At 54.9% G+C, this 14,373-nt stretch overlaps 1 protein-coding gene across 1 annotated transcript; it reads left to right on the top strand.

The window, feature by feature from the left end:
* Window positions 1-12,523: 12,523 nt before the first annotated feature.
* On the top strand, window positions 12,524-13,435 carry KRP23_1699 (Very-long-chain enoyl-CoA reductase; the record flags this gene model as incomplete). The annotated part of the gene is made up of 1 exon (XM_067886359.1): window positions 12,524-13,435. One exon carries the CDS (start codon window positions 12,524-12,526, stop codon window positions 13,433-13,435), a length of 912 nt encoding a protein of 303 aa, XP_067749032.1.
* Between the last annotated feature and the right edge of the window lie 938 nt (window positions 13,436-14,373).

The raw sequence follows: 14,373 nt of genomic DNA, 5'->3' as shown, positions 1-14,373 counted from the left end.
GGTGGTCAAGTACCTCGCATTCCAGGGTTCGTCCTGATCGGCTCACGTCGATACAATGAATGGCAGAATTTGGCGTTCCAAGTGACAACCGATCAGGTCAGCGACGAAGAACCTGAACCTTTGCCAGAAGGACCAATGGTGGATCGACCTCGGTATGACCTGCCGACCAAAATCCTACGACGTAATCAAGAAGGATCAAGACCCGTGGTGGATTCGGTGATCCCGTCCTCCTCAACGGGGGCGATCGCTGGTACGGACTCAGCTGAGACAGCGCAGATTGGTGAGTCTAGGACTCAAGAAGACGAAGAGGTGTGTTTCCATGAAGGTGGTGCCTTGTTTGCGGAAGACGTTGAGAGCCAGATGACTATCCCACCCGAAGTACCAACCACCACCGACGAAGTCACGGTCGAAGACATTCAAGTGGGTGATCCGGAAACGAATACACCTGAGGAGATCGATCAACTTCGCCAGATCATCTGGTGACGACGACACTTGCTGATCGGTAAAGGGAACACCCTCCCGCTCGCTGCGATTGGTGCGGTGTGCGACATCGACGTTGGAGGAGCCGCTCCCTTTGCCCAACGCGTGCGGAGGGTGGCCCCTCAATTCCGAGAGAAACTGTCTGATCTGATCAAGAGCTTGTTGTCCGCGAAGATGATTGAGCCATCAACCTCACCATGAGCATCTCCGATCGTGAACATCATTAAGAAGAACGGAGTCGACATCAGGTTGTGCATCGATTATTGCTTGGTGAATAGCCTGACCAGGTTGATGGTATATCCCATGCCGCTGATCAACGATATCTTGGAGGACTTGGATAAAGTACTCTGGTACTGCTCTTTGGATATGGCTAGTGGTTTTTGGGTGGTCTCAATGACGGAACGTGCGCGGGAGATCTCCGCTTTCTTTACGCCTTTCGGACTCTTCGAGTGGACGCGTATGCCCTTCAGACTGAAGAACGCCCCACAAATCTACCAGAGGCTGATCGATAATGCTCTGTACGGGTACCTCCAGATAAGTCCTGATCGAGACCACGCGGAACCAACCGACGTGTTCGAGAAAGGAGAACCCGAGGCGATCCCGGGACCTTCGGTGCTGGGCAGGCGATCGTACATCGACGACATTCTGATCACCGCTGACACCTGGGACTCGATCTGCCAGAACGTCGAGGCACTACTTGACGCTTGCGAGCGATGGAATCTGTCGATCAGCGTGGTCAAGAGTTTCTGGGGACACCGAAAGGTAGAGTACTTGGGTCATCGGGTATCGGCCGAAGGCCTGAAAGCCAATCCGAAGGATCTGGAATCGTTGGAGAAGTTGCCGTTTCCGAAGACGTTGCGATTGATGCAGTCCTTCTTAGGAAGCCTGAATTACTATAGTCGCTTCATTGAAGACTTCGCCGTATACGCCGCGATCTTATACGAACTGCGAGAAGTGGACTTCTACGAAATGCACCACAGGAAGCATCAGGACCGAGCAACGGAGTCCGATGATCGGTAGACTAGAGCGAGGACGGCGTTCGATCTGCTGAAAGACAAGCTTGCGGCCACCCCGATTTTACGACACTTCGATCCTGACCGCCAGCCGGTGATCGTGGTTTATGCCAACAAGTGGGCTATTTCAGCTGCGTTGGTTCAGGAACATGATGGCATGTATTGGCCTGTGATCTTCACCAGTCGCACGCTGAAGGCGAACGAATTGAATTACGGCATAGTGGACAAGGAAGTCTTGGCGCTCCTCCGGATCTTGGACGTGTGGTACACACGCCTGACCAACCGATCGATCAAGGTGCTGTCGAGGTACTCGACGCTCGCCTGGTTGCTGAATTCGTCTGGCTTCCAGGGACGATTGGGACGATGGGCAGCTCTGCTGTCCGAGTGGACCTTGGAAATCCGGAAGTGTTTGAAAGGAGAGGACGAAATCCTGGACGCGATCGCCGCCAGTATTATACCCCGAGCGGAAGTGGACGAGGCCTTGATCGCAATCGAACTGGTTAAAGAACTCAAACGAACGATCGTGATGGCTCCGTCGACGGTAGAGCTGGATGAAGAGTTACTCGTCGTCAGTTTTGATGGGTCGGCACACGTCAAGCGGAGCGCTGGAGTTTATAGCGCAATTGTCTGGAAGCTCCTGGAGTGGTCGATCACATCTGCCGTATCTGAATTCGCCGACGATCTGCCCGTCAATGAAGCCGAATATCGCGGACTTCTGCTGGGATTCAAGCTACTGTCCGATCAGAACAGGGGGCGAGTCGTGATCTGTGGAGATTCCAACCTGATCATCCGACAGATGCGTGGTGAAATCGATTGCAAGGCACCGGGTCTCCAGATACTACACCAGAAAGCAATGGATCAAGTGAAAGCCTGGCCGAAGCACGAATTCCTCCATGTGAAGTGCGATTGGAATCAGAGCGCCGATTGGTTGGCAAGTGCAGCGCTGCAACGAGAAGCAGGCGTGATCGTAACTGATGAGGGCGAAATTGGTGATCTCATCACGATCAACCGCCTGGGCGAGTTGCTCCAGCCGAGTAATGATGATCACGTCGTCCAAATATCGGCCGTGACCCGATCAGCCCGACGGCACCGGCAAGTGCCGGCAACTACGAAAGAAGAGACCGTCCAACGCATGAGGAGTGAGAGGTTAGTACAAGCTCAGGATGACGAGAAGTGGATCGTGGACCTGAAGTTATACCTGCGAGGCGACGTAGCAGCCTTGACTGCCCGGGATGCAAAAGTGTGTGCCAAGATCGCTAGTGACTACGAAGTGGGTGAAGACGGCCTACTGTTCTATTGTGTGGACACCGCGCGATTAGACAAAGACCGAGATTCGATCGCGCGTCTGGTGGTGCCTGCAACGCTACACCAAGATTTCCTTCACCATTATCACGCCAGCCTTGAAGGAGGGCACCAGGGAATCGGGAGGACGTACCAACGGATCAAAGCACACTTCCACTGGCGGGGGCTGTTCAAGAGTGTCCAGCAGTTTATGGGTGAATGCGTGGATTGCGAGACAGAGAAGGGGCGCCCCGTGGTTCAAGGAGAATCACCTGGGAATGTACGGTCCACCTACCCCTTCCAAACCATCGCGATGGACCATATCCCATCTCTGCCAAAACAATTCAAGGGCAACACGGAGCTCCTCGTGTGGGTCGATCTGTTCTCTGGTTACGTGATCGCTAAGGCCGGCGCGTCTCGGACAGCGCAGACCATCGCGGAGAACTACGAGGACTGCGTTTTCCGCCGTTTCGGAGCCAGTGAAGCGATCCGACATGATCGGGAGCCTGGTTTTATGTCTGATTTCTTCCGCGCATTCAGCCGTATAGTGGGACAACGACAACGAGCCACCATGGTCTATCGACCACAAGCGAATGGTACCACTGAGCGGATGGTGCAAACGCTTACCCGCGCCTTGAAAATGTACGTCGCCGATGTGAATCAGCAGGACTGGGACGAATACGCGGAGCGCCTGACTTTCGCGATCAACACTGCTCACGATCGAGTGCGAGGAGAGACGCCGTTCTACCTCATCCATGGCTGGGACCCGCGATCGACATTGGAAGCGTCGCTGCCGTTGGGCAGTACGCGACGTCGCGATCGCGAGCCGCGCAGATGGAGATATCGTATCCAGCAACAGTACCAGCGAGCTCGCGAGGAGGTCAACGCGCGTCTGATGGAGGCGATCCAAGCGAGAGCCGATCGCCACAACGACGGGATAAGGCCGCACCAGATTGAGGCCGGGTCGCAAGTGTGGCTATATTTGGATCGAGTTAAGGAGGGCTATGCCCGAAAGCTGGCACACATGTGGCACGGACCGTTCCGGGTGCGTGAGATGATTGGCCCCTACGCAGCCCGGCTAGAGGTGGCCGGCACAGAATATCGCCTTTTCCCGATTGTACACGTCTCGAAGCTCAAGGCCGTAAAGGTTTTCCCTGATCGTCCTGACGTGACGCTAGCGACGAACGAGAGTGGTCGATTTGATTTTGATGAGGCGTTGTTGCCAGAGGACAGCTGGGAAGGCGACCGGAGTGATGACGAGTTTGAAGTGGAGCGGATCGCAGATGTCCGATCAGGTCGTAAGACCAGATATGGACGCGTCCATCGGGAATTCCAAGTCTTCTAGAAGGGGTACACCGAACCGTCTTGGGTCGACGAGGCTGACCTCAACTGCGGGACTTTGCTGCACGAGTTTGAGCGCGAGCGTACTAGACGGAATCGCTTCGGAGTGATGCAATCGCACGAGGCAGAGGAGGACAACTCGTAGCGATCGCTGCGAGTTGATAGTGAAATGGGTGCAGGGTGGCTGCACTCAGGAAGAAGGAGGAGGTATATGTACAACAACAACAAAAACAAGTGGCGTGAAGGGGGTGAGAACCGATTACGAGGTTCGATCGGCCCGATCAAGGAAAACAACTGGAGAAAAAGAGGCGAAAAGTAGAATTACACGCAAACTAACACTCAGGTGTACGTTTAAGGGGATGCTGGGATGACGAATTTGCCACGAAGACGCGCAATGCGTTGCGCGGGATGCGATCGGATGTCGTGACGGTATTGGACCCGCCAGGGCTCAGACAAATCCGCTTCTTGGACTGCAGTGATCGGATTCGTCGCCTGCGAGTTGCCATGTTGCCCTGGATACCACATCTTCTCCTCACCCGGCCGAGGTCGGTGCATGAAGAAAGGATCAAGCAGAATGTCCAAATCACACCGACCCTCGACCAGTCCACGCAAGATCGTCCGAAGGAAAAATTTCCAGCGAGCACCGAATCGTGATTGCCGCTGTTTTCGGGTAGCGGCAAGAGTGTTCAGGTAAACATCCCCGCGACGGCTGTTGGTGCTGATGGAGAAGTAATGCAACGACTCGCACACGGCCTGCGCATGCTCGTGTATCAGGTCCGCATATTGACGAGCCATAGTTGCAAACCAACCCACGAGCACGAACGAAATTGGAGTGACGGCAGTGTGAAAAGTCTCCCAGGGGAGCGTCGCGTACAATGCCCGGACGTGAGTCGCGGTGATCAGATCTGACCGCCAGGCATGATCACGTGGGGCACGAGCCGCACGCTCAGGGATCAACCAATTACGTGGCCGACAGAAGTGGTGGAACAGCAAGTCCAAATCCAATTCGAGGACGCTGATACGACGTATGTACCGAACATCCCACGGGGCGACATCCGCAGCGGGGCGTCGCACACCCAGGAATCCATTGATCACGAGGCACAGCTGTGCCTTCCAATCGATCATACTCCTGGCGCCCCAGTATGGCATTTCGATGCGTACGATCGCGACGGGGCACGCTGCCTGAAGAGTCAGGTGAGCCACCACCAGGTGGAGAATCGGCAGGGCTACCCGGAGAGCCAGGTGAGCCACCAGGAGGTCCACCAGCGTCGTCTGCCAGGCCCTCGGTGTCGGAGCCAGAAGAGCCAACGTTCATCGGCCGATGGGGCGACCCTCGGGGCGAAGAGTCGCGGGATTGTTGACGTAGACGATCAGACGCACGAGATCGGGAAAGCGCGGCCAATGTGTCGTCCTCGTTATCGCTCAGATCAGGAGTATCCTGTGGGGAAGTGGCTCTGCTACGACTGCCTCCCCGAAGTCGTCGTCCAGAATGATGTGAGGAAGTTGGCGATAGAGATCATCAGCTACGACCAGAAGACACGTGGCGAGAACGTCGTGATGGCGGCGAAGGCGATTGTGAAAACGATCGTGTACGCCGCCGACGAGAAGGTTGCAGATTCAAACCCCGCGAACCGTTTCCATCTTCGTCGCTGGCTTCGTCGTCGTCAGCATCTCCGCCATAATCGTTGTCTTCGTCAGCTGCATTATCGTCGTTGTCGGCCTCGCGTCCGTCTTCACTCTCATCTTGGGGATTACCACTGGGTTGGACAAAGGAGATCAGCCCTGCCACGCGTTGGCGGATGGCATCACACTCACGGACAGCTCGATCACGCGAATCAATTAATGCCGCACGATCGGCACGAGAAGCAGCCAAATCTCCAGCCAAGGTGACATTTTCCCGCTGTAATACCTGTACGCGATTGCGATCGCCCTGGAGGCGAGTAACTTCACCTTCCAAGCGAGCGATGGCAGCCCTCAGAGAAGCCACAGTGGAATCTGGAAGACAACAAAACGACATACAGTTAGCACGGAAGTTGACATGGGCTGGTGACGCATATGTACGGGAGGACAACAGCAGAGTCGCGGCCTGGTCGCGTTCGATGGTCGCCTGTTGGAGCTGATCCCTGACCGCTCGAAGCTGGATGGAGGCGTCGTGAGCCTGACGGCGAAACTGGTCGCGTTCAGTGTTACTACGCGCCACATGGTGATGCTTAGCCGAAAGTTGGCGGTCCATGTCACGTTGGAGGTCACCAAGGCGGTCTTCGAGGCTCTTGACTTGGGTCTCATAGTCTCGCACGCTGGTCTCCAGTTGGCGGCGAGTCGACTCGGACGTTTGCAGATCGCCACGGGAACGCTGTAGGTCAGCAAGCACCCGATCGCGACACGCACCCAACTCCACCAAGTCTCACTGCTGGACCACTATATGACGATTGAGACGAGAAGATCGATTTGATCGCGCTCGGGGCGATGGGGCGTTAACTCGCGCCTGCAGATCGGAGACCTGTCGTTCGAGAGCGCCGATCCGGTCGTGGAGGAATACCACATCCTCGTCGTGCGATCGACGTTCTGCAGCGAGTAACGTGCGAGCCGTGTCGAGAGCGCGGCTGTTGTCGAGCCGATCTGCCAGGGCACTATGAGCGTCAGCCAACGCGAGACGCGTACCCTGATGATCGCGGAGTAGCGCCGAACACTGCTCTTGAGCAGACTGCACGAAGGTCGTCGACGACGAATACACGCGATCCAGCTCTTGCTCCAGTTCGTGAGCTCGGGCCTGTAGGGCGACGTGATCTTGCGCCAAATCGGCGTATATCCCTTGGACCGCATCTTGATCGCCCATATCCGGTCTAACGTGGCGAGCGACGCCTGTAGTGTATCGTGAACTGCTTGAGACAACGTGGTGGTCGACATCGGAACGGGGGCGGTGGCCGGAGCTTGCGCAGCTGGTGTAATACCAGCCGGAGGCGATGCAGCATACGCGCTGAGCCCACGCAGCGTACCATGACGCAATGCCTGGGGGGTAGCGCGTGTAATGTCTGGTACGACGGGAGGCAACGCAGGTTCGGCGTCAATTACGTCGGGAGAACCGGTGCTTGAAGCGGATGAATGGGGCGAAGGGGTTGCCGACGATCGGTCGCTGGATGACATGATGGCGGCAGATGGCGGATGGCGCACGAGCAGACCAGGTCGGAGGAGTACACGCGATGCGGCAAGTTGGAGACTGTGGTAAGAGTTGAGTGCTGTGCAATCGCCTCTCGCACAGAGGGCAGTTGTGGAGAAGTGACCAGAAGGTTTTGCAGATGGATTGATCGTGTCCGACCAGGTGATTGGTCGATGGGTACGGATGGATGGCTTTGGACCTGGGATGGGCGGCACCAACGGTCGGACGACCGGATGGTGAATGTGAGGACCATCATTCCGATCTTGGCAGATTTGACCGCGGTACCACATGTTGGGTACATGAGTTCAGATCAACCGATCAGATCAACATGGGTTCCGATCGACCGATCATATTGACATGGGTACAAATCAGCCGATCAGATCAGCACGTACCACAAATACCGGCACATCGGAGGTCCAAGAACGTCAGCAATCATGAGATACGCAAGAGAGATGGGGGATAGGCACGTAGTTCTTAATGGATAAACAGAGAGAGATTTTCCTTGTAGTACGCAAGTGGTCTTCCGAATTCCGGGGAAGGAAGTATATTGGCCTACCCGACGACCGGACAACCACCTGAAGTGACCCAAGCGAGAACGCGGAAGCCCCTGGATAACTTGGCCAGGTGCGCTCCCCTTCTCCCTCCAACTCATCAAGACCCCGCCATAGGAGGCGGCAAGCATCGAAAAGGACCCCGCAAAGGACACACCCCGTGATCGATCACACACGATCGACACACGAACCGACGGCTGCGTGAAGCATAACCGCGTGGCAGCCACCCCCCCCCCATCCCTGAAAGACCCTCAAGCCCCAGTTCTGCCCTGTTCACTACTGACTTCCCTCGCGTGAGTACCGGAAGAGCGTAACACGCCCAAGCCGTCGGGTACACAAGGTGAGCTGTAAGGTCAAGATCCGCCGGATCAACGGAGAACAGTCGGCAGTCCGGGCAACCGTTGGTGAGTTGCGATCGCGTCAGCAATTTCGTGATCCCGCTCCACCACACTTTGCTCTTTGCTAGAGCAATAGCTCCGATTCGAGACGGCATCTCCAATCATTGGTGTACCGAAGAGGATGGTGCTATACCACGTGGAACATTCTCACGCTTCATGAAGCGCGATCGCTTCGAGGTGATCATGACATTTCTTCATTTCAACAACAATGAAGACGGTGGAGCGCAGACTGACAACGCGTGGAAGGTTCGGCCGCTTTTGCAAGCAGTTGAAAAACATTTCGCCATGGATATTGACTTGGAAAGGCATTTCTTTTGATGAAGGCATGATGCCGAACCGCAGCAAGTTCAACCCGGTGCGCGTTTTCAGGCCGGACAAGCCTAGCAAGTATGGCACCAAGTTCTACCTGACGTGTTGTGCTGAGACCGCTTATTGCTCCAGGTAAACTTTGTTACTCTGGAACATACAGAATAACCTAATCGGTACTAATGATATTATATATATGCACGACTTCGAGTTGAAATCTACTGTGGGGCGGATAAACAGGAAAAGAAGACGAAGAAAGCACCTAGTGATACATTGGGGCTAGGACCGAAGACCGTCGTGTGGAACATCTCGAAGGCGTTATTCAACCAGCTGATGAAGCGTCTGATTGTAACCGATAGCTTTTACTCCACGGTGTCGCTGAGCTTGAAGCTCCTAGAAATGGATCTGTACCACACGGGTTGATCGCTTGGGCTGATGTCCGATCCACTTCACGCAGAAAAAACGACCGAAACAAATGCCACGAGGAACGTATAGTATCGCACAAGCGCGCGATCATCCTCAGCTTGTTGCACTAAGCTGGATGGATTCGAAGCCTGTGAACATACTTGCAACTGGTTGTAGCACACATCTCACCAGCGTTCTGCGCACGGAGAAGGATGGAACACGCAGCACGGTACCATGCCCACAGCTGGTCGTGGACTACGGCCTCGGTATGGGCGGTGCTGACGTTCACGACCAGCTCCGCCTCCAGCGCTACAGCATCCAAAGGTGTATTTTGCTGCGGAAGTACTACAAGCAGTTATTCCTGTGCATCGTAGACATGGCTGTTGTCAACGGATACATCGTTCATTGCATCACTGTCAAGAAGAAAGGAGAAAAGACACCTACCCATGCTGAGTACTTGCGCCGCTTGCACACCCAGTTGCTGGCGCTGCGGACAATCCACTTCGAGACACATCCCAACGCTGAAGACTTGGTGTCGGTGCCGATACCTCGCCAGCAGCACACATTAGTCAACACGGACAACTTCTACTCCTGCAGCAAACACCATAAACGCAGGCAGTACCTGTGTAAGGTTTGCTCCGCGTATACCGATAGCAAGGCCAAGTTATTCGAAACGAGCTTCTACTGTCCGCAGTGCACTGATGCATTTGGAGGGCGCGTGCCTCTCTGCCACCACGTGCGGCGCGCCGAGAGCGGTAACACGCTCACGTGCTCGCAGATAGGGCATGACACGTGGGGCGACGGCAAGAACATTCCACCTAGCTTGAAAAAGAAGATAAGGTTCCGTAAGCGAAAGAGAGAGACCGAAGAGGAGGAGTAAGCTTAGTGAAGGGCCGCGTCTACGCGGTTACACTTACCTTGTCGTTCTTGATCGCGCGCAGAGGAGAAATTGCCCTGTTCCTCCTCACTAATTCGTTAGTTAGAAACTAGGCAAATTGTCGTGTAGGAACACGCAGAAAATCTCACTACCGAACGGTGTGAGTCCCACCAACAACACACGCTTCCCTCGCGAAAGGTCAGCGAACGTTGGATCAACACCTGAAGACCAGGAACGATCCCTTACACCGGGTTGGTTGTAAGCACCTCTGTATACCAAGGTTGAGTTCGGTCAACCTTAAAACCTGCACTACTAGCCACGAGCGAGGGCTAGCATGCAATATTGCGCTTTCGCGCGAACCCCCGCAGTCCCTCAGAAGTAAGGGTACCGGCAGTCACTCCTAATACGGGTTTGCCGAGGGTAACCTCGGCGGGTAGTGAAATACACTTGGGAACACTCGGGTTCCACCAATATATAGGGACCGACACTCTCCGTCGCCCCTAACTCTCGGCCACTCCTATCTCTTGAACTGCCCAGCAACAAACTCTCGGTTCAATGTACCTCAAGCTCGCTGACAGGCATCCCACGCAGCCGAGCGTATCCAGACCCTAAGACAAGCTAGCTAGACTTACCGAAGACGGACTTGACCCTTGGTGGCTTGTGGGGAAAACTGCTGATTTATTTCTCTTTATCCTACAGCTCTGGGAGCCTCTGTAGGTCATCATTTGGCTAGTCCTATATCTCTATACAAATATCAAGTGTAAACAGATCTCTGTGGGAAATCGTATAGCCGGCTCTACACAGCCGAGGGTACGACACGAAATGGGTACAAACGAGGCTTTTAACCTCGGCCGGGGTTTTATTAGACCCAGCCGAGACCTCGGTCACTATTGTTCCTAGGTCACTATAGTGCGGGAAATGAGACCCGCCAATCAAGACACTCTGTCGCCGTTCACTGAAAGGTGCAACGTCAGCCAGACCGTGACAGTTCGGCACCAAAACCCAACGCCACACAAATTCTTCCTCTGCGCGCGCCCCGGGGTGGGCGGGTGACTTGTTGGCGCCAAGGATGGGTGGTTGGCTGAGCAAGACCGCCGGTCATAACGAAAATGCCAGGTAATGCTGGAAGGCGGGTTATGACCATGCTCTATCCTCCAGGGGGCCTATAGAAAATCGCTATCGTCGCAGATGTTGGATACATTGTAAATGCTATGACCATTTATGTTGCATCTTTGTGCCAAATGTGGCCGAGTTTTGATCATTGAGAGCGAAAGTGCTTACAACAGCATACTTTTCGCAGGTTTTGAAGTATACTTTAATGAAGATGATTGCTTATTCTGTAGGATACAGAATAAGAGCTCGGGCTAGAAGGGTTAAGTATCCACAAGTATACTTAAACTTAGATAAAGGGACCGAACGATAGCTTTGGTGCTAAATGAGAACTGTATTGAATGTTAACTGGGTTTCCTCCTAAAAATGATCTTTCTAATGAGGGATTCTGCCATCGGATGGCTGGCAGAATCCCTGTCTAATGAATGACTCTCATTGGTAGAAATATTTTGCTTTCTACCAGTCAAATCTATTTGCTATGAATGTGGACCACTCTGTGGAGTGGTCAACCCGAATGTATCCATTAGTGCGTGTTGCACTAAGGTAGGAGGTGAACCGACTGTTTAGCCCCGCTACAGAGGCGGTCAGGACGCCGAATGCCTCGCTAGTAGTGCTGGCACCCGTTTGGGCCGTCCAGGTTCCACTTCATTTCATAAAAAAAGATCGTGGAGGCCCAGATGCGGGGCGGCTGCAGGTACTGTGCCGCCCAAGTGCGGCGGACTAGCTTGTGAGCTGGCGTCAGGTCCAAGATGTTGACCATTTTGCAGTAGTGAAGGCAGTTCACACTCGCGAGCATACGCTGGATTGTCCGCACAGCGCTTTGGCACTCGGCTCTTCCTTCGGCTGCTTGGCGCTGGAGTTACTTGCGGTCGATTTGCGTACAATCCTGCCAGCTCTCGGTCCGTGGTGAGGGGAGTGCTGCCTATGCGCTGGCCAGCTTGAACGTTGTTCACAACCCGCTGGACGGTATCCCTGGAGATCCCTACTCTGGCAGCGATGTTGCTTTTTGAGAACTCCGCTTCGTGGAGGCCTTTGATACGACCGCGCTCCTCTGGCATTACTAGTGGTTTGAGTACCATGAGCACAGCAGATTCTTGACTAGCTGTGCAGCGTTCATCGCCCCCCCTCCCCATGCATTCTATTTATATATAAGTTTGTACGTGGTAGTCCAAAACCGGCTAGTGGCGACACTTTTGACGCAGCACAAAAATCGACGTTTGTATTCTGGCCCTATCAGGGACGCCGAAATCGACGTCGTTAGTGGTCGGTAACGGTGTCAGAAGACACATATCTGAATAGCAGTCCTTAAGTGGAAAAATCGACCGAGATATGACCACCGACCCACCCGTCGATAACTTCTAGCGCGGAGTGTAGGGCATGCTTACACAAGCAGTGCCAAGCTATGTTTCCAGATCCGTTTTTGTTGTTGCCGTGCGATAGCTGGGTGTTGCAACAACCTTCCAAGTGTATCCGTACGTTTTATACATTGATCTATACGTGTCCGGATAACCCCCTAGTTGAAACTCAAAAAAATCGTGTCACGAGGGCCACAGACTCGCTACGTCACTCAAAGGATCCCACCTCGTCATTCCGCAATCTCTCCAATGCAGGTCAAGGTGATCAAGGCGGGCAAGCGCGCCAAGGACTTCGGCGTCGTGGACGTGGCCGGCTCGGCCCCGACCGTGGCGCACCTCAAGGCCGCCTTCGAGAAGCACGCGCGCGTGTCACGCTTTCGCCAGAGCCTCAAGCTGCAGCAAGGCGACGAGCTCGTGGCGCTCACTGACGACGCCCAACTGCTCGTCCACTACGGCGTCAAGGACGGCAGCACGCTCGTGTTCCGGGACCTCGGGCCGCAGATCGGCTACCGCACCGTGTTCGTGGCCGAGTACCTGGGCCCGCTGCTCTTCGTGCTGGGCTACGCGGCCCGTCCGGCCTTCATCTACGGCCCGGGGGCCAACGCCCAGCCGCTGAGCTCCACGGCTCTACTGGGCGTGGCCTGTTGGACGCTGCACTTCCTAAAGCGAGAGCTCGAGACCTTCTTTGTGCACCGCTTCAGCCGGCCCACCATGCCGCTGCGTAACCTCTTCAAGAACTGCCTCTACTACTGGTCCTTTGGCGCCGTGGTGGGCTACCCGCTGTGTCATCCGGAGTACGCGGGCCCCACGTCGACGCTGCAGGTGCAGGCCGGTTTGGCCCTCATGGGCCTGGCCGAGCTGCTCAACCTGAGCGTGCACGTGCAGCTGCGAAACCTGCGCCCGGCCGAGGGCTCCAAGGAGCGACCCGTTCCCATGGGCCCGCTCTTTGCGCTCGTGTCCTGCCCCAACTACACGTTCGAGGTGCTCGGCTGGGTCGGCTTCTCGCTCTTTACGCAGGTGGCTGCTAGCTACGTGTTCACGCTCGTGGGCTTCCTGCAGATGGCCGACTGGGCCGTCAAGAAACACCGTGGATATATCAAGACGTACGGCGACAAGTACAAGAAGCTGCGTCGCAAGGCCATCGTCCCCTTCATTCTGTAAGGTCGGCTGCCGGTTGGTGTTGCGCTACCCCCTATGAACCCAGTTTTTCGGAGAAGCAAGAGCAGTGAAGACTTGTCATGAACTAGTAATGCTCGTTTAGTGCCTATGTGCTTCTGTGTTTTCTGCTTGCTGTAATGCTGTCAGGGATGCGACGGGGCTCTACTTTACAGGGCGGTGCAGTACTTTGCTTTGATGGCCAGGCGATGAGCCCAACGCACGCGGCGCGCATCAGGTGACTGTTGTCGCCGTTCATCTACGTCTGGAACATCGTCCAGATCAAGCTCAAAGGCAAGTACCGCTGTTCGTCCACCAGCGTACTCGCACTGCACGAATAGACCACGTCCTTGTGGCGCACCGTCGCCACGATCCTGTTCACATGCTGCCATGCCTCATGCCCCACCCTCCCACGGCATGGCCAATACCAAGACTTTCTTCGCCCGATTCTTCCTCTCCGTGGTGCCTGCTCCAGATGTTCATGATGAGCGAACGAATGCTGCTATTATCACTGTCCAACACGCAGCTCGTCGTCAGTGCGATGCTTGTCTGGGCCGTGTACTGTATACAGGGGTCGAACTGCTGGTAATCGGCTCCCCCCCATTCACGATGTGTTTTCCAGAAACACACATAAACATCAAATAGGAGGCCACTTAACCACCATTCACGATGTGTTTTCCTTCTATGGGACTCACACGCTGATCACTACATGGATGACTTACCCGCATATGCGTTGAGGTTGCTGTGGGTGATCGTTGATGCCCGACCATTTCTCATCGTCAGTTATCCACTCTTCTACTTTGCGTTCGTACACGTGAACCCCGGTTGCGAGCGCACTGCGTATGCGGCCAGTAGTCAAGGGTGCTGCTCTACTACTTGTGTTGTTCGGCCAGCGACGAACACACCACGATCGACCTATGTTCGTCAACTTCTGGATGCTGTGC

This window comes from Phytophthora ramorum, assembly GCF_020800215.1.
Source record: "Phytophthora ramorum isolate Pr-102 chromosome Unknown Phyram_PR-102_s0002, whole genome shotgun sequence".
Taxonomy (NCBI): Eukaryota; Oomycota; class Peronosporomycetes; order Peronosporales; family Peronosporaceae; genus Phytophthora; species Phytophthora ramorum.
The sequence above is the reverse complement of the archived record's forward strand: the minus strand, read 5'-3'. Positions and strand labels throughout refer to the sequence as shown.